Source organism: Pangasianodon hypophthalmus, chromosome 26 (assembly GCF_027358585.1).
Source record: "Pangasianodon hypophthalmus isolate fPanHyp1 chromosome 26, fPanHyp1.pri, whole genome shotgun sequence".
Classification (NCBI taxonomy): Eukaryota; Metazoa; Chordata; class Actinopteri; order Siluriformes; family Pangasiidae; genus Pangasianodon; species Pangasianodon hypophthalmus.
The window spans coordinates 19,503,597-19,523,596 of record NC_069735.1 but is presented as its reverse complement, the minus strand read 5'-3'; the positions used below and the strand labels follow the sequence as shown (position 1 = coordinate 19,523,596).

The window sequence follows — 20,000 nt, the reverse complement described above, 5'->3', positions numbered from 1 at the left end:
TACTGCAGGATGAAGAACAGCAGAAAATACATGGTACACACTCTTCTCTTACACACACACACACACACACACACACACACACACACACTATGGCGGAGTTTCCTTACTCCTGATGCAGTGTGTACCAGTGTGTAGTTATATTTTAGTGACGTCCTGTAGCATTTTCATTTTAATGCTTCTTTTCCTAAAATGATTGTGGTGATGATGATGGTGGTGGTGGTGGTGATGATGATGATGATGAAGGTGATGGTGATGTTTTTCAGGGGCAGATTCCAGCAGAGACACACTCAGTGTGAAATCCTACCTCGATGACCTGTTACAGGTTTTTATCACCTTAATAACACACGCACACACACACACACACACACACACACACACACATATATATTTTAATTATTATTTAAAGGTTTTTACTTTTGTGCATTTTGCCTGTGCTGATAATCAGCTCTACAACATATCATGATATTTAAAAGGTATAATGTTGTTGCTGAGTTTCCCTCAGAAGGAGGCTCTGTAGCTAGGCAGTGTGTGAGAGATAAAGTGCAACAACACTTAGGAGAATGTGTCCTAGTGGAAAAGTCCATCCCATAATACTGTTTACTTTTTCAGAGTAAATAAGAGCATGTGAAAAACATGGTGGACATAATAGACATTTTTGTAAGTTCTGTAGTTTAATAAAAAAGTGATAAATGCTGATATTAGGATTTGTGATGAGGAGAGTGAGGATCAGTCCATGGCTGGAGAGTGAGGATCAGTGCATGGCTGTAGAGAGAGGATCAGTCCATGGCTATAGAGTGAGGATCAGTGCATGGCTGTAGAGTGAGGATCAGTCCATGGCTGGAGAGTGAGGATCAGTCCATGGCTGGAGAGTGAGGATCAGTCCATGGCTGGAGAGTGAGGATCAGTGCATGGCTGGAGAGTGAGGATCAGTGCATGGCTGGAGAGTGAGGATCAGTGCATGGCTGGAGAGTGAGGATCAGTCCATGGCTGTAGAGTGAGGATCAGTGCATGGCTGGAGAGTGAGGATCAGTGCATGGCTGGAGAGTGAGGATCAGTCCATGGCTGTAGAGTGAGGATCAGTGCATGGCTGGAGAGTGAGGATCAGTCCATGGCTGGAGAGTGAGGATCAGTGCATGGCTGTAGAGTGAGGATCAGTCCATGGCTGGAGAGTGAGGATCAGTGCATGGCTGGAGAGTGAGGATCAGTCCATGGCTGTAGAGTGAGGATCAGTGCATGGCTGTAGAGTGAGGATCAGTGCATGGCTATAGAGTGAGGATCAGTCCATGGCTGGAGAGTGAGGATCAGTGCATGGCTGTAGAGTGAGGATCAGTGCATGGCTGTAGAGTGAGGATCAGTGCATGGCTGTAGAGTGAGGATCAGTGCATGGCTGTAGAGTGAGGATCAGTCCATGGCTGGAGAGTGAGGATCAGTCCATGGCTGGAGAGTGAGGATCAGTCCATGGCTGTAGAGTGAGGATCAGTGCATGGCTGTAGAGTGAGGATCAGTGCATGGCTAGAGAGTGAGGATCAGTGCATGGCTGTAGAGTGAGGATCAGTCCATGGCTGTAGAGTGAGGATCAGTGCATGGCTGGAGAGTGAGGATCAGTGCATGGCTGTAGAGTGAGGATCAGTGCATGGCTAGAGAGTGAGGATCAGTGCATGGCTGTAGAGTGAGGATCAGTCCATGGCTGTAGAGTGAGGATCAGTCCATGGCTGTAGAGTGAGGATCAGTGCATGGCTGTAGAGTGAGGATCAGTCCATGGCTGTAGAGTGAGGATCAGTGCATGGCTGGAGAGTGAGGATCAGTGCATGGCTATAGAGTGAGGATCAGTGCATGGCTGGAGAGTGAGGATCAGTGCATGGCTGGAGAGTGAGGATCAGTGCATGGCTGGAGAGTGAGGATCAGTCCATGGCTATAGAGTGAGGATCAGTCCATGGCTGGAGATCAAACCTGATTTTTGTTTGCAGTTGGAGGACACGGTGAACATTATGAGTGAAACAGGACAAATGGAGATGGCTTACAGAAATGAAGACTACATTACCCACAGTGCATCAGTATTATCAGCAGCGTGAGTGAAAGCTGGGAAATGGAATGTTTCTCTTCTTTTGTGTGACTTTAAGCACTGAGGTGTTGCGTGTTTCTCTTCAGGAAGCTAGAGCTGCAGTCCAGATCAGCTTCGAGCAACAATCAGCCAGTCGCATCAGGTGGTGTTCCTAAACCCTGCCCTGCTTCATCCCTCGCTGACATCACTGTCTCTCTGGACTCCGTTAAGCCCAGTGAGTGACGTGTTCAGTGATGAAATGGGATTGTGGGAGAATATGATGTGTCCAAACCACGTGAAGACTAAAAGATTTATTTAATGTGTGTGTTGTAGGTCACATTAAGCCTATAACAGTGTTTAATCATCGTGGTGTCCATGTCTCTCTGCACTTCACTAAAGAAGCTCCTCCGTCTCACCCTGATGTTGCCGTCATCATCGTCTCTGCGGTTAACACTTCACCACTTCCTGTTTCTGACTTCCTCTTCCTGGCTGCCGTTCCCAAAGTAAAAATGCACATGTTTATGCTGAGTAGCGTTGCATTTTTGTCACTTTTAAATAAACATGAGAAGCACACTATACACATAATCTTTATAAAGATCTGTGTTTAATAAAGTTTTAAAAAGATTTATTATTAATACTTTATTCATAATAATTAATAATAACAAGCATCTGTCAGTCTCCACATTCTGAAACAACTCACACTGTTCACGCATTCTCCTTCATCCTGCAATCACTTTATTCATCTACCAGTCATTTTCATCTCTCTCTCTATCTCTCTCTCTCTGTCTCTCTCTCTCTGTCTCTCTCTCTCTGTTAGAATATGTGTGTGAGGCTGCAGGCAGCTACAGGAAGCACACTGCCTCCATACAGCCCTCTGCTGCCCCCTGCTGCCCTCTCTCAGATACTGCTGCTCTCCAACCCACTCAGGGTACGAATCATGACACCACATGGGTGATTCTGGGGTCAGAATGGTAACACTGGGGTCATTAAGAGGTCACACAGGTCAATGTGGGGTCAGAAAGGTAATACTGGGGTCATTCTGAGGTCACAGGTCATTCTGGGGTCAAATAGGTAACACTGAGGTAATTCTGGGAAACAAAGCTAGCCCAGAGGGAACCAGGGTCACAGAGGTCATGAGTTTCGAGGTAAAATAGGGTTCATTCTGAGGTCACAGAGGTTATCCTGAGGTCACAGAGGTTATTCTAGTTCATGCAGTTATTTTACACAGTAAATGTGAGAACTGATCATGTGATCATTATATCTCTGATGATGTGTATGGCACATGTATTGTGATGTGAACATCAGTATCAGGGATTATACATATATATATATATATATATATATATATATATATATATATATATATATATATATAATAAATTATATCATGCTATTTTGTGTGTGTGTGTGTGTGTGCAGAAGCCAGTGCGTCTGCGTTTCAGAGTGACTCTGATTCTCGGACAGGAGCGACTGCAGCAGGATGGGGACATCGATCAGTTCCCTCAGTGGAACTCTTGGATTCACCTTTGACCTTTAACCCTTGGTCACAGTGACGCAGCAACCTGGACTAAGCATATGTGTGTGTTCAGACAATAAGATCATCAGTACGCCAACAAACATTGTGTTTAAACAAATTGTGTATTGAACAAACTGCTGGAATAAATCCCAATATGTGTGATATTGCCAGGTGTGTGTGTATGTGAGGATTATGACACACCAGCACAGATTATTTATTCAACACATTGATAGTTGTGTATGTGTGCATTTAGGAGTTACATTTGACTTTCTGTTGCCAAAGTATTCATTGTTAAACATTATTGTGGTTGTTGTGTGTGTGTGTATTTGCTGAAATAAAGAAGAGAAACTTGATCAAACATTTTTGAAACCAGCTGCTGTGACACTCGCTTTCCTCCGGAGAATTCCATCATGCAGGATAACCGAAAAGGAAAAAAACATGGACACACCCAGTAATAAAGACAGCCTGACAATCATCTAACAGTTCGTTTAAAATTTCAGGTGCTAACAGCCTTCATTACCACATTATACTCTAGCTACCTTAGGGAAATGTGCCTTATCAGCTTGCTAAACCCGGTGTCTAATAAGTTTATTTTTTCCAAAACAAGCGCAAGGTCATGCAGAGGTTCGAGCTTTATGCCCCTGTGCACGTGGTGTAAAAGAGAAACATAACTGTTAACGTGAAAAACCGCTTCGGAAATATGTTCAGTGTGTAAATGGGCCAGGAAGGAACCAAAGCTTTCCTCAGGAGAAGAAACATTCAAACACACACTGATGTCACAGGAAATTGGATATTATAAATCATTACAGTAAACAGACCTGCTCCCACGCTTTTAAATTCTGTATTCTGGTCAGAAGGTGTTGATTAATTTTCTCTAACAGCAGCTCTGACAGTACTGCAGCTGCACATCACAGGTTTATATTAATGCACTCGTTCTAATACGTAATTGTGACAATCTCGTTCATGTTCCTTCCACTTTTTCTGGTTTGTGTCGCGGCAGCCGCTCAGTCCAGACATCCCTATACCATGCCAGATTCCAGCTCCTCCTGGGGGATCACCAGACATTCCCAAAGTAACTGAGATATAAACTTTCTAGTGTGTCGTGTGTCTGCCCCAGGGTCTCCATCCAGTGGAACGTGTCTGATAACAGCTCTCCTGGGAGACCACACCACCTCAACTGGCTCCTCTCGATTCAGAGGAGCTCTACTCTGAGGTTTACTTGGAATGTTGAGCTCCTCCCCCTTATCATGGAGAGTAAGCCCAGTAACGCTGCTAAAGAAACCTCATTTCCACCTCCTGTACTCACAACCTTCTTTCAGTCACTACCCATAGCTCTTACAGGTGAGGATCAGGACATAGACTGACCTTAGACTGAGCTTCATCCACAAACTGAGCTCTTGCTTCACCACCACACACCAGTACAGCAAATCTAACACTGATGCTGACCAGATCCCTTTGTCAATCTCACTCTTTTTTTCTATCATTTGCGAATAAGATACAAAGATACTTATAATCCTCCACTGGGGTAAGTTCTCTCTCCTCACCACTCTTTTCTGGGAGAGTACCATGGCCTCATACTTGAAGGTCCTGGATTTCATTCCAGCCGCTTCACACTTCACACCATGAAACACTGGAGTGTGTGTCAGAGGTCTGATTCAGATGGTGCCAAGTGAACAACATCTGCAAATAACAGAGATGTTCCCACTACCCCCCTATATTGGATACCTATCCGTCTTTGGCTGTGTATTGATATCCTGTCCATGAAAACCACAAACGGGGTGGAGAACAGTCACACCTGTGACAACGTCCGAAACAGCTTAAATGGTACTGACTTCACACCAAAATGCAGACACAACTCTCACTCTCAACAGAGCTCGTGAGGTTTGAGCTCCTGAGGTGCTGAATGGTTTACCAGAACAGCTTTGGAGCCACAGGAAGTCATTTTCAACCCCTCCCATGCCTGAGTTTTCACTTCTGCAACTGCTATTGCTGTAGATTTTCTGGCTCTTCTATACCTCTCAAATGAATCAGGAGAGCCCTCCGTGAGCATTACTTGGAAACCCACTTACTTGCACTTGACTCCTTCTTCTACCCCCGTTGTCCATCAGTGTGTCTTAGGGTTACGGCTATAACACGCACCGACAGCTTTCTGGCCCCGGCTTCTAGCAGCTGCTTCCATGGTTGAGGACTTGAACATGGTCCATTAAGGCTCAGTGTCCCTGACCTCAGTCCGTACAGGGGAGAAGTCCTTTTTTAGATTGGAGTTAAATTAGTCTCTCAGTGAAACTTCTGCCAGACGTTCCCAAGCAACCCAGAAGGTTCTCCTGGGATTACCAGGTAAATTTAGACAGCTCAGTGAAGCCAACTCACCACCAAGTGGTGATCATTTCTCAGCTCTGCCTCTCTCTTTACCCCAGTGTCCAAAACTGAAGTCTGATGATACAGTCAGTGATGTCTGGACCAAGGTGCTCTTATACCACATACACTTATGAGCGACCTGACATGCTTGTTATTGACACTGAAGTATAATAACAGGTTCAGCTGTGAGAGGGCACACGTACACACACACACACACACACACACACACACACACACACACACACACACACAGTGAAACGAACACCACATTCCAACATACACAGAATGAAACTGGAAAATTGTAGTGTGTGTTAAACGTCTCCGTATCTGACTTCCTTTTCCGATTATACTGCCACCCAAAATAACAGGAAATACTCATCATCCCAGACGGAAATGCTTTCATGATAGGCGTGTGTGCGTTTTTCCCCGTTACTGTTCATGCAATTATAATGAATACACACACACACACATATATACACATATACACACAGACACACACACAGACACACACACAATCAGGTATATGAATGAGTGGGTGTATACTTGCAATACAGTTGCATATAGGGCTAAAGTTAAGGTAATAAGACAAAAGAAATCATGTGTGTGTGTGGGGGGGGGGGGGGGGGGGGGGGGTTGGCGTGAGTAGTTAGGAGTGGTCATTTGGAGTTGTAAGGAACTTTCACTTTATTTGGTCAGTTCACACACACTGGAGGTTGTCCGTGCTTTGAGATGGAACTTTGTGTTTTCTCTTCATTACTCACTGTACTGTGTGTGGGACTGTACGGGAAATCTACCTATGCAGGTGAGCAGGACGCTGTGTGTGTGTGTGTGTGTGTGTTATCTGTTTCTGTGTGTAGGCTAGAAGCCAGGAAGGGAAAACAGGATCATGTTATCGTTACTTTATCACTCTATGGACGCTTCAGAATTCCTGTAAAGGTGTCAGAGAGTGTGTGTGTGTGTGTGTGTGTGTGTGTGTGTTATTTTATTTCATTAACAATAAATGTCCTCTATATATTGTTACTACCTGTCACTCACATTCACTTACCTGAACTTGCTTAATTTATGTTGTGAGAATTTTCACTCGCTGTTGTGTATAAAGTCACAAGCAGCGTTTGGAAAATATCCACAGTATTTAATAAGCGACACAACAACAACAATTCAGACAAATCTATCAGACTAATCCTGAGTTCACATTAACACACAGCAAGTGTCATTTCTGCTTTCTGTCTTGTGGGCGTCTAGCAAATGCTACTGTTGTCTTTTTTGGGCGTGGCCTATCTAGCTTTTTTTTTAAAAGTTATGATGAGAATCAGTTGTAGCTACATATCACTTCTAAAGCTAGCTAATTAAACACCAATTATATAACACACTAATCAATGTAGAAATTGTTTGGTTCATGTCTCAGATTAGATTAGCAAAGTGTATTAGCTACGTACACTCACCAGAGACACCAACAATCTCTGCTTCTTCCTTCCTTCCTTAATGAGGGGACGTATATGACAGGAGAAGATGAAACCACGCTTCTAAGATCTTCCATTTTTGTAACAGTAAAAGGGAAATAATTGCAGGTCGGAACTGAAGTTGTGAGCGGAGAACTGAAGAAGCGTCGGACTACACGCCCTGTAGGATTGCTCCGAGGAATCAATCGAGACAATCGTTTGGATTTATCGCTTTACAGCATCATACCTCATTTGCCTAGAATTGAGAAAAATCACTCACTAGTGTGAGCTTAGAGTAAGTTTAGCCAAAGCCAGTGGCAGATTTTTAGAGCTCTCTCCTTCCTCAGCACTTTCGTTGAGGCGGCACATGAAATTTAAACAACGTGTAAAAGTGAGAGACATGGCAAACAGCGACACTGCCACACTGCAAACAACAAACATAGGACAAGAAACAAAAAAAATCCAGCAATGAAGTGAAGGAGGGCATTAGCTTTACCACAGCAGAAGTCCAGGACTTGGATCACAGCGTGACTATCGTGAGCAAAGTCTGAAAAATGAAAGTCTGAAAAAAGATTATCCAAGATGGCGGCGCGGCAGTAGCTCGCAGCGGCCTCTCCGGATCCAAAATGGTGCTTTTAGTGTTTTTAGCACGACTCTTCGATGTACATGAACACCAAAGACAACTGTGTTCATGTATACGACCGCCAGACACTAGCACAGTACAGAAATCATGCAGCAACCAGTCTGAATGATGATGTATTTAACAAACTTCGCGACCTCGGCTTACTGCGACCCCGGCTACATAGACCAGGCCCCCAGTCCTCGGCGTTGCCTGTTGCCGGTGAACGGGAGAGAGGACATCGGAAGCGGTGCTCGAGGAAGCGGAAGCGCGGTAAGCGGGCAGGTGTCCGCGCTAGGCTAAATGCTAACCCTAGCCGTCTGGCGCTCCTGTCCATTTTTCTATCAAATGTCTGCTCCCTGGACAATAAACTGGACTACATCCGACTCCAGCGGGCTACATGGCGAGAGCTCAGAGACTGTTGCGTTCTTGTTTTCACGGAAACGTGGCTCAGCGACAGAGTTCCGGACGCCGCCATTCAGCTAGACGGGCTAGCCGCGTTTCGAGCCGACAGAAATGCAGCTCTGTGCGGTAAGACTCGCGGTGGTGGTGTGTGTGTTTATATCATCACGGAATGGTGCAAGAACTCTGTGCTGGTTTCCAGCGTCTGCTCGTCGCTAGTGGAGTTTGTGACTGTAAGGTGTAGACCATTTTATTTACCACGGGAATTCACTACTGCTTTCATTGTCGGAGTGTACATTCCGCCTAGCGTTAATGCTAAAGAGGCGCTATGTGAACTGTATGGGGCTATTAGCGACCTGCAGAATGCTCACCCTGACGGATTATTTATTATCGCCGGAGATTTCAACCATGTGAATCTCAAAACAGTGCTCCCTAAATTTCATCAACATGTGGACTTTGCTACGAGAGGGGTAAACACGCTGGATCTTGTTTACACAAACATACGGAGCCCCGCCCCCACCTCGGCTACTCAGACCACATCTCTATGCTAATCCCAGCATACAGACCGCTAGTCAGACGCTAATCCCAGGATACAGACCACTCGTCAGATGCTCGAACCCGGTTCTGAAACAGGTAAAAACCTGGCCAGAAGGAGCCATCTCTGCTCTTCAGGACTGTTTTGAGTGCACTGACTGGGATATGTTCAGGGAGGCTGCAACCAACGGTGATTCTATTAACTTGGAGGAGTACACATCATCAGTGATCAGCTACATTGGAAAGTGCATTGATGACGTGACCATCTCCAAGTCCATCACTACACGCTCCAACCAGAAACCGTGGATGACTGCAAAGGTGCGTGCGCTGTTAAATTCCAGAGACTCCGCCTTCAGAGCAAGGGACAAGGCGGCCTTAAGAACAGCAAGGGCCAAACTGTCCCGAGCCATCAGAGAGGCAAAACGTGCACATGCCAAGAAAATCCACGGTCACTTTCAGGACAGCGGAGACACTCGGCGCATGTGTCAGGGCATCCAGGCGATCACAAACTACAATACAACATCACCTGCTTGTGACAGTGACGCCTCCCTCCCAAATGTGCTGAATGACTTCTACGCCCGGTTTGAAGCACAGAACAACGTGACGGCAAGGAAGACCACACCTCCTACCAATGACCAGGTGATCTGTCTAACCACAGATGAAGTGAGGAACACTCTACGCAGAGTCAACCCACGGAAGTCTGCTGGACCAGACAACATCCCTGGCCAGGTGCTCAGGGAAGGTGCAGAACAGCTAGCAGATGTCTTTACTGACATCTTCAACATCTCCCTGAGCAGCGACCATCATCCCAGTGCCTAAGAAGGCTTCAGTCTCCTGCCTCAATGACTACCGTCCCGTTGCACTCACACCCATCGCTATGAAGTGCTTCGAGAGGCTTGTCATGAGGCACATCAAATCCCACCTTCCACCCTCACTGGACCCACTGCAGTTTGCGTATCGTCCTAACCGTTCAACAGACGATGCCATCACCACTACTCTCCATCTGGCTCTCACCCACTTGGACAACAAAGACACTTACGTTAGAATGCTGTTCATAGACTTCAGTTCAGCATTCAACACAATCATTCCTCAGCACTTGATCGGAAAGCTGAACCTGCTGGGCCTGAACACCTCCCTCTGCAACTGGATCCTGGACTTCCTGACTGGGAGACATCAGTCAGTCCGGATGGGGAACAGCATCTCCAACACCACCACACTGAGCACTGGGGCCCCTCAGGGCTGTGTGCTCAGTCCATTGCTGTTCACTCTGCTGACTCACGACTGTGTAGCAATGCACAGCTCAAATCACATCATCAAGTTCGCCGATGACACGACCGTGGTGGGTCTCATCAGCAAGAACGACGAGTCAGCATACAGAGAGGAGGTGCAGCGGCTAACGGACTGGTGCAAAGCCAACAACCTGTCTCTGAATGTGGACAAAACTAAAGAGATGGTTGTTGACTTCAGAAGAGCACAGAGAGACCACTCTCCGCTGAACATCGGTGGATCCTCCGTGGAGATCGTGAAGAACATCAAATTCCTTGGTGTTCATCTGACGGAGAACCTCAACTGGTCACTCAACACCAGCTCCATCAGCAAGAAAGCCCAGCAGCGTCTCTACTTCCTAAGAAGGCTGAGGAAAGCCCATCTGCCACCCATCCTGACCATGTTCTACAGAGGGACCATCGAGAGCATCCTGTGCAGCTGCATCACTGCCTGGTCTGGGAATTGCACCGTCTTGGATCGCAAGACCCTGCAGCGGATAGTGAGGACAGCTGAGAAGATCATCGGATTCTCTCTCCCCTCTGTCACGGACATTTACACCTCTCGCTGCATCCGAAAGGCCAACAGCATTGTGGACGACCCCACACACCCCTCACACACACCCCTCACACACACCCCTCTTACACACCCCTCACACACACCCCTCTTACACACCCCTCTCACACACCCCTCTCACACACCCCTCTCACACACTCTTCACATTACTGCCATCAGGGAAGAGGTTCCGAAGCATTCGGGCTCTCACAACCAGACTGTGCAATAGTTTTTTCCCTCAAGCCATCAGGCTTCTCAACACACACAACTGAACTGGAACTAAACTCACACACACACACACATACACACACACACACACACACACTCACTCACACTCATTCAACTTCATACATTCATTAAGTTATTACAAACAACTTGGCTTGTTCTACTGTTTACATTGTACATTCCACCACTGCTACTGCTGCTCTGCTCGGTTCTTTTTGCACATCACTGGCACTGCCACTTTACTACTTGTAAATTTGCACATTGCACTGTATATAGATATGTATACAGTAGGTTACGGGTTGCTGCTATTTTGTGTTCGTGTACTTGTCCTGCACTGTCTCGTGTTGTCTGTTCTGCACTGTTTTGTTTTGCACTGTTGCACTAGGCTGCACACGATGCACTTTATGTGGCTAGGACAACTTAGTCTAGTCCTCAGCTCTGTGTTTTAAAACTCTATGTTGTGTGAGGTGACGATGTTGTTTTATGCAGCACCAAGGTTCTGGAGAAACGTTGTCTCACTTCACTGTGTACTGCGTCAGCTATATATAGTTGAAATGACAATAAAAGCCTCTTGACTTGACTTGACTTGACTTGACTTGAAAAAGAGAGTACTGGAGGTCTTGATCTTTAAAAGACTGAGGAAAATGGTGACAAACAGGAGAACATGTTGGAGAGATGCCAAGCTACTTCTCCTGAGTATCAATAAAAATTCCTGGAGGTGTGTGTATACGGTTTTTGAACAATCGACCATTTATATATATCGGATATATATCGCTCTAACATCCATGCAGCTCAATCAGCTCATACTGAGCTCTTACTGTAATGCAACACAGGAAGCAGCAAAGCAGTCCAGCTTTTTAAGCAGGATCACCGAGAACAGGAAAGCGCTCTACAGCCAGCGATTCAAAACGTGCGACAGGAAGGAAAGGTGGAGCCAGAGAGATTTACTGTGGGCTTCAGTTTTAGCTGCTGCTTACTGATATTTCTTTACATTAAGAATTTTAATACAGAGATTTGTTTTATTCAGGAGTCTCAGTCCTAATGGAGGGACAGCTGGTACTAATGATACTTATTGTACTAATGATACTTATGGGACTAATGACTCATTTACATTCACTTAGTTTGTTAGTGCTGGGATTTAAACTCACAACCTTCCGATCAGTAGGCCAAAGCCTTAACTTTTACTTTTAATGAAATTTTTTATTGTATTATTGTCTTTACTGCTCTTATCAAATACTCTGTTCTGTTAGTTACAGTATATAATAACAATGATAATGTTTATGAATATAGTAAATGGGAAACTGGACAATTAAAGTTTTAGGCACGAAAGTTGATTATCTTTTAAGCAAATAAGCGAGCATGAAAATAATTCTGGGAGGAAAAATAAACAGAAGCCTGAATTACAAACTCAACATAGAGGTGAACATAGTAGAGGCATGAGTAGCTGTATATCAGATTTTATATCTGAAACATTACTGAGATTCACATTAAACAGAAATCCTGAACAGACATTAACACGATGAGAAGCAGCTGTAGTACACACAGCTCCCCCTTGTGGAAAATCTATTAATGATTAATGAGTATTAATTTCTACATTCCTCTAAATGTCTCAAAATATTAGTGTAAAAAAGACTGACAATAAAAATGTACTTTGTTCATGAAAAGAACCCAGTTTCTAAGTGAAATAGATTAAATTATACCTTAAACACTACAACACGTTTCATACTCTAACTTTGTAAAATTTCTACTGACTAATCATAAAACACTCAGTCGTTCACAGACAGCTCCCGATAAAGCTAACTCACTTCTCCACAGTTACTACATCCGGAATAAATACACAATAACCTGTGCTATTGGACTGAATTATTCCAGATGTGCTTTTTCACTGGTAATGCAAAAGTTAAGCAAAAAGACCAGTAATCACTGTATTATTATTATTATTATTATTATTACATTTACAGATTTTAATAATTAGACCAACTATATCTGTCCATCCACTTGATCCAGTCTCTCTCTCTCTCTCTCACACAGATAAACGAAACATAACACAGCCTTTAAATGAGGCTCTATCAGTCACTGAAGGTAAACCCCTGATGATAAACTGTTCAGCAGATGGAAACCCCAGCCCTCATTATAACTGGACTTTACCTAATAACACAACCATCTCAAACTCCTCCATCTACATCAGCAGTGTCCGTAAAGAAGACCAGGGTCAGTACATCTGCACCACCTACAATGACGTGGGCCAGGCAACAAGGACTGTGAATGTAACGGTTATAGGTGAGTGTGAAATCTACATTAAACACATTAATACACACATACATGACAAAGACCACAAGCCCATCAGGGCTCCTCAATGATTAGCATTAGCCATGCCTACCTACAGAGTACGTAGCCCATGTGAAGTAGCGCTGTGCAAAGCCGCAAAACAGGAAGTGAGGCAGTATCTCAGCAACGACTTTGTGCACTGACACAAAACTTGGTAGGCATCTTCAGGACCATGCTCTGAGGCTATGCAACAAATTTCATGCCAGCAACACCTACTGGTCAAAAGTAATAGTAACAGGCTAAACAATGCTTCCATTTAACTGCCATTTTTGCTGCTCCTCCTCCAAATTTTGTCCAATCTTCACCACATTTGGTTCACATCATCTTGACACCTGTCTGAACAACGCTGCTGCAGCAACACCACCCTGCTGCCCATGTGTTCATCTAGACCTTTCCTCCTACAGTCAGAGAATTCCAGCATTGTCCGTGGTCAAAACACACACATCAGCAGTGAAACTACAAATTACTCTTGAATCCCTTTGCCTAAAGTTATGGCTCTGCTTTCCAGTGAATAATTAATTAATTATTATTATTATTATTATTATTATTGTTATTATTATTATTATCATTATTAAAGATAAATGTATCTTAAAAATCTAAACCAGTTGCAATATTCTATTGGAATAATTTTATCCAGCTGATTAAAGTCCTGTTGAAAAGTGAACACCTTATCCTTTTTCTGTTATCTATCATTTGTTTCCAGAGTGTACATGCACATTTTTCATTCTTTTACAATTTCAGTTAAGAATTTAATACGTTCTCTTCAGAATTTCTACAAGTGACAAATTATGGTCAAATAAAATGTAGATTATTTAACCATATTATATTTGGGACAATGTCCATTGTTAAAAGCTCTATATAAATAATTAAATAAACAAACCAATTAATAAACAAATAACCTCTTAATGAATTATCACATTAATAAAAACAATTTTTTTTAAAACCCACACTAGCAAAAAGCACAGTAAAGGGCTTGTGTGATTTAGTGCCTTGCTTTTGTTTGAGAGCTAAATGTGTGTATAGTTGCTGCTAGACTTGTTTAAATTATAAATTTATTAGCCCACTTACAGAGACTGGGCTGAACCACTGCATATTTAGGTGGAGATGCAGTGCTGTTGGTGTTGTGTCTAAAACCAGGCTTTATAATACTTCACTAGTTGGGTCTTTTAATGGAGAATTTTTTATTCAGTTTCAGAATCAAATGCAATAAAAATAAATAAAATTGTCTGTATCCTAAAAGCACCCCACCCTCACACCGCCACTGTGGGTGGAGAAAGATGAAAGTGAACAAACTACGCACAAAAACATATAAAGTACTAACTGACTGTGTGACACACACACTCACACACGTGAAGTTAGAGATTTACTAAACTGGCCACTGATTTAATTGAATAGAATTATTATTAGGTTGCATTCATGTACTTTAAACAGGAAATTAACTCCACCTTTTGGTGTGTTATTGTGCTGAATGAAAGCATGTACAGATCTTGTTGTCACTCCGGCGTCTCTGCTGAAGGAGTATGGAGACCCTGCTGAAGTGAACTGCTCCATACCGAGCAAACCTGAGACAGGTTACGTGCTGGGCTGGGAGTCTAAAACATCACAGCCACAGACAGACAATGAGACGAGTGTGATGTGGAAGGTGGACAGTCTGACGAATTGGGAGGAAGCTGACGGAATCATGTGTTACTTCACAGCGGGAAATACTCAGTGTGAGAGTAATGTAACTGTCACCATTTACAGTGAGTACCATCATCTCATAAAATCTGATTTCATTCTTATTGTGCACACAGTTATCATAATCAACACAGTTTACTGTGCTGTGACTCGCTCGGGTCTTTCATCTCATCATACCATTATTAATCAAAACAATGACATTTACAGTGTGTGTGTGTGTGTGTGTGTGTGTGTATGTGTTTACAGAGAGGCCAGACAGGGTTACACTGAGCTCTGTGTCTGACGAGTGGGTAGAGGGAAATCAGACAGAGCTGAGGTGTGAGATTGAAAACGTTGGTCCTGGACATAAACTCAGTGTACGCTGGAGCAGAGCGGATCCGAAGCACAACAATGCTTTCACACAATTCAATGAAACGTCATTCCCAGACTTGGTAAATAAGACAAACAACGTGAGCATGACAGTGAACTTAACCATTACGCCCAGCCGTGAGGATGATGGAGTGCAGTATCAGTGTGCAGCAGTGCTGAATGTGGACCAACCACCGCTCAACTACACATCACAACCACTCAACGTCACTGTATACTGTAAGTAATAAGATTAGCATTAGCACTAGCTACACCACAGTCAAAGTTAGCCAAAACTATACATTAGGACATTGTATATATACATTAGTTATAGTGAGATTGTGGTGGAGAATGATTAGCATTAGCTATGCCTAACTAGAGTATGTAGCCCATGGAGAGTAGCGCTGTGCAACGCTGCACCACTGTGTGGACAGACGGAGAGGGAACTACAGCTTTAGATGCTAAGAATATCGTAAATGTGTCTGTTTAACGACAGGTACATCAGAAACCAGCATGTCAGTGCTTAAACTGTCAAAACCAGTTTGTTTCTCTGCCAATCAACATGCACAACTGCTGCTGCTGAAGGACAAGGCTTCTCTCCACACTGTGACTAACGCAATATATTTACAGATTTTAGTAATAAGACCAACTTTCCTCAGTGGTATAAAGAAGAGACGTCGTCTGATAGCCTTAAGTAATTGAGAGCTAGCACTGCTACAGTGGGAGCGATCAGATTTAATGATGTTATACTGTGATGTTATATCTGTCCATCCACTTGATCCAGTCTCTCTCTCTCTCTCTCTCTCTCTCTCTCTCTCAGATAAACCAAACATAACAGAGCCTTTAAATGAGGCTCTGTCAGTCACTGAAGGTAAACCCCTGATGCTAACCTGTTCAGCAGATGGAAACCCCAGCCCTCATTATGACTGGACTTTACTTAATAACACAACCATCTCAAACTTCTCCATCCACATCAGCAGTGTCCGTAAAGAAGACCAGGGTCAGTACATCTGCACCGCCTACAATGACGTGGGCCAGGCAACAAGGACTGTGACTGTAACGGTTATAGGTGAGTGTGAAATCTACATTAAACACATTAATACACACATACATGACAAAGACCACAAGCCCATCAGGGCTCCTCAATGATTAGCATTAGCCATGACTACCTACAGAGTACGTAGCCCATGTGAAGTAGCGCTGTGCAAAGCCGCACCATGTAGACATGGAGAGGTAGCTACCGCCTTAAGCCTGGATTATACTTGCTTTTAACTACGTGTACACATACGCAAGAAGGCTGCCACATGTATCCTGTGGTCTTTCAAAGCATCACTTCTGCACGTCCTCAAACATGAATGTTACGTGTTCGAGTGGTACATAGCGGGGGTGGAATAGCACGACTGTGTCTTAAATCACACGCAGTACTGTGCAAAAGTCTTAGGCACATGTAAAAAAAATGCTGTAGAGCAAAGATGCCTTCAAAAAATAATGAAAAATTGTTATATATTATATATATAAAACATTATTATAATGTTTCTACATTAAAAATTACTATAAAGAACAGTAATAAACTAAACAAACTTGACTGACTTTGCTTTAAAAAAAAACCCAGAAGTCTCAAGTACACTGTACAGTTTTATAAGGAAATTAACGGGTAAAGTTTACAGAGTATGTTGGAGAATCTGCTTCAGTTCTTCTGGAGACTCTGACTGTCACTTTTCTGCCGCAAAACTCAGCAGCCGTCTTAATGTTTCTTTTTCTGAAAAGTGTCCTGTTATATAATATGTTGCTTTACTGACATACAAACAATTGTCTGTAACATATAGGTTTTTGTTGGAAAAGTAAATCTAAAAACTATAACAAATAAATAGGGTGTCTGTGTACTATTCTAAAACATTATTGAGTACTAACACTAATTACCTTATATAGCCTCCAAACCTACTGAAATGTCTGACTTGCATACCAGTCTTCTGTATGTTCTAGTTTAATAAATACTTCTGGATGTAATTTCAGAGTTTTAGATTTGAGACACAGCCCATGACAACAGTCATGACAACAGCAGAAAGTTTTAAAGAAAAACAGAGCTCAGTGTGTTTCGCAAAATCGCTAAACATTTTACAGTTCGACTTGGAAACCTGATGGACAGGGATGTTTTAGCTCTGTCTAGTAATTTAATCCTTCAGATGTACATAAGATACACAGGTGAGTGTGTGACCAACGCCGCTCACATTGCTGCTGCTTCTACATGTGTACACAGTCATGCATCAAGTATAAAATGCCCTTTTCATGCTAAGAATATTGTAAAAGTTTGTATTTAATGACAGCCACAGCAGCAATCAGCCATGTCAGTGTTTAATAATCAAGAGAAATGCTTCACCCATCGTGCATTAGGTGGTAATTTGGGTTTGCTACTTGAAAGAGATTACTGTAATAATACACAGTACTGTGCAAAAGTCTTAGGCACATGTAAAGAAATGCTGTAGCGTAAAGACGCCTTCAAAAATAATGAAATTAAATGCTTCTACATTAAAAACTCCTATAAAGAGCAGTAAACAGTAATAAATGAAACAAAGTCAGTATTTAATGTGACGATCCTTCACTTTAAATAAATAAAGCAGTATCTGAGGTGCAGTGTGTGCAGTTTTATAAGGAAATGAGCTGGAAGTGTTACTGAGCATCTTGCAGAAGCAGCCACAGTTCTTCTGGAGACTTTGACTGTCGACTCGCTTCTTATTTCTGCAGCGAAACCCAGCAGCCTTCATTATGTTTTTATCTGAAAAGTGTCTCTTATGGAATCTGCTGCTTTCTTTACTGACATACAAACATTTTTCTGGAACATTTCATTTTGTGCTGAAAAACTAATGTTTGGAATCTGAAATGTTTTTGTACTGAATCAATAATGTAGAAGTCAGAAAATAAACATCTATAACAAAGTTTGTACTAAAAATAAAATAGGGTGCCAAGACTTTTGCACAGTACTGTATATAATGGTCAAGGGGTTGATTCAGTTTTATTCTTGAAGGCGGTACTCTGTGTATTACCCACAATGCACTGCAAGAAAACCTCAGGTTTAGCACTGACAACTGGCAACAAGCTCCAAGCTGGTTTCAAACTTAAAAATCAAGATGTCGAGATGTTTTTTTATACACAGTCCAAAGGGAAAAAACATCTGAAGTGAGAGGAAGAGAGAAAGTGCTGGGAAAAGAGAAAGGTTTTAAGCTGGGCCCTGAAGGTGGAAAGTGAAGAACAGAGTGGACGTTCCATCTGATTTATATGATAGGACTTGAAACTGGAGGTGCAGTGAAACAGGTAGCCAGTGTAACTGATAGAGGACTGGGGTATGAAGGCATGGACCATAGTTTCTACATCTGTCTTGAAAACATGCAGTTGTATCCTGTCTCACCTGAACAACGCTTTGGATAAAAGCCTCAGCCAAATGAGGTAGATGAGGTAAACGTAGACAATCTCTCTCCATCCAGTGGGACACGCTTGATAGGAACCCATCAGGAGCATCTTTGTAAGTTGCCTAAACCATCTCAGCTGGTTCTTCTCGAGTCAGTGGCTCTACAGGGAAGCTCTCCTGGATTTTCCGACAGCTCTTGACCATAGGTGAGGACAGGGATGTAGCTCAGTATACAGAGGTTCGTCCTTCTCCACCAGCTGAGCTTCTGCTTCACCATCACATGCGTCTGCCTTTTCCAATGCCTGAACTTTGTGGGTTGGTTTCATGACTTTTTTGTGGTTTCTGAGAAATAGTTGGTGTGGAAATCTTGCTGAGATCTGGCAACCCTGCACACCAGTGAGAGCTTGTGCAGAGAGTTAACGTTTAATTAGTCATGTTTAATTTTGTTCCATGGTGATGCACAGCTTTGGTTTCATTCTTCGCATACGCTGCTAAGAGTGTGAATGGATTACACTGTAAAGTTTCAAATGTACTTTTATAACGTTTTAATCAACTGAAAATACAATCCAAAGGCACATATTCATGCTTTATATAAATTGGATAATATCGAGACATTACTGTATCACGTGGTATAAAAATTTGCGTATCGTTATTAGGAACATGTTGTTGATGTATTTACAGTTATTTGCTTTATTTATTTATATGGGACACATTATATGTTTTTAATCACACATTCTGTTTTCCTGTTCTCTTCCTCAGCTGGCCACAATCCACACTTCATTTACTATATAGTGGCCATTATAGTGATGGTGGTGTCAGCTGTGGTCATCGCTGTGTGCTGCACGTATTACCGACGCACACGCATGGGTCAGTACATCCTGAAGCATCTGAGATCCCGCAGGCACAACGGCTATTTGGACCACAATGCTGAAGACCAAGCACAACTGTAGATACTGCTGAAGATAACATCTGTGTAATTATGCTGCGTTCAACTAAATTTCATAATTCTGAATTTCCGACCTCCAGTAGGAAATCCAAAGAAATCGCCCCGTCAACTCGGAGCTCCTTCTTGGAAGGTTGAGAGGGTCTCCTCAACCCCAAGCTCAGCACGTGACATTAAATCAACATGGCTGCTCAGAACATTAACAGTAAACACAGCAGCACGTCTTTCCTTTTAAACAGGTTGCTTTAGCTCAGTTAACATACAGTGATGATACAGTTCGCTCTACACTCATCACAGATAGCGAACAAGATAAACATGGAGGTCAAAAAACTTCCCACATTCCATAAGTTTA

The 20,000-nt window shown here is 43.0% G+C and overlaps 2 protein-coding genes across 3 annotated transcripts in view; both read left to right on the top strand.

Moving 5' to 3' along the window:
- The window catches only part of LOC113524849 (ADP-ribosylation factor-binding protein GGA3), a 9,925-nt gene extending 6,010 nt beyond the window's left edge, over positions 1 to 3,915 (top strand). Inside the window, exons 11-17 of the mRNA XM_034300226.2 lie at positions 1 to 33; positions 264 to 322; positions 1,968 to 2,068; positions 2,149 to 2,276; positions 2,375 to 2,544; positions 2,859 to 2,969; positions 3,461 to 3,915. The exon at positions 1 to 33 is cut by the window's left edge and continues 87 nt beyond it. Coding sequence (XP_034156117.2) covers positions 1 to 33; positions 264 to 322; positions 1,968 to 2,068; positions 2,149 to 2,276; positions 2,375 to 2,544; positions 2,859 to 2,969; positions 3,461 to 3,571 — 713 coding nt within the window. The 3' untranslated portion in view covers positions 3,572 to 3,915. The remainder of the gene's footprint in view (positions 34 to 263; positions 323 to 1,967; positions 2,069 to 2,148; positions 2,277 to 2,374; positions 2,545 to 2,858; positions 2,970 to 3,460) is intronic.
- Positions 3,916 to 6,559: 2,644 nt separating this feature from the next.
- The window catches only part of LOC113524840 (vascular cell adhesion protein 1), a 13,796-nt gene continuing 355 nt past the window's right edge, over positions 6,560 to 20,000 (top strand). The window contains exons 1-6 of one of the 2 annotated variants that reach the window (XM_053229776.1): positions 6,560 to 6,717; positions 12,984 to 13,232; positions 14,756 to 15,022; positions 15,204 to 15,542; positions 16,123 to 16,371; positions 19,465 to 20,000. The exon at positions 19,465 to 20,000 is cut by the window's right edge and continues 355 nt beyond it. In XM_053229776.1, coding sequence (XP_053085751.1) covers positions 6,645 to 6,717; positions 12,984 to 13,232; positions 14,756 to 15,022; positions 15,204 to 15,542; positions 16,123 to 16,371; positions 19,465 to 19,655 — 1,368 coding nt within the window. In that variant the 5' untranslated portion in view covers positions 6,560 to 6,644 and the 3' untranslated portion in view covers positions 19,656 to 20,000. The remainder of the gene's footprint in view (positions 6,718 to 12,983; positions 13,233 to 14,755; positions 15,023 to 15,203; positions 15,543 to 16,122; positions 16,372 to 19,464) is intronic. The other variant, XM_053229778.1, reaches the window with a different exon arrangement.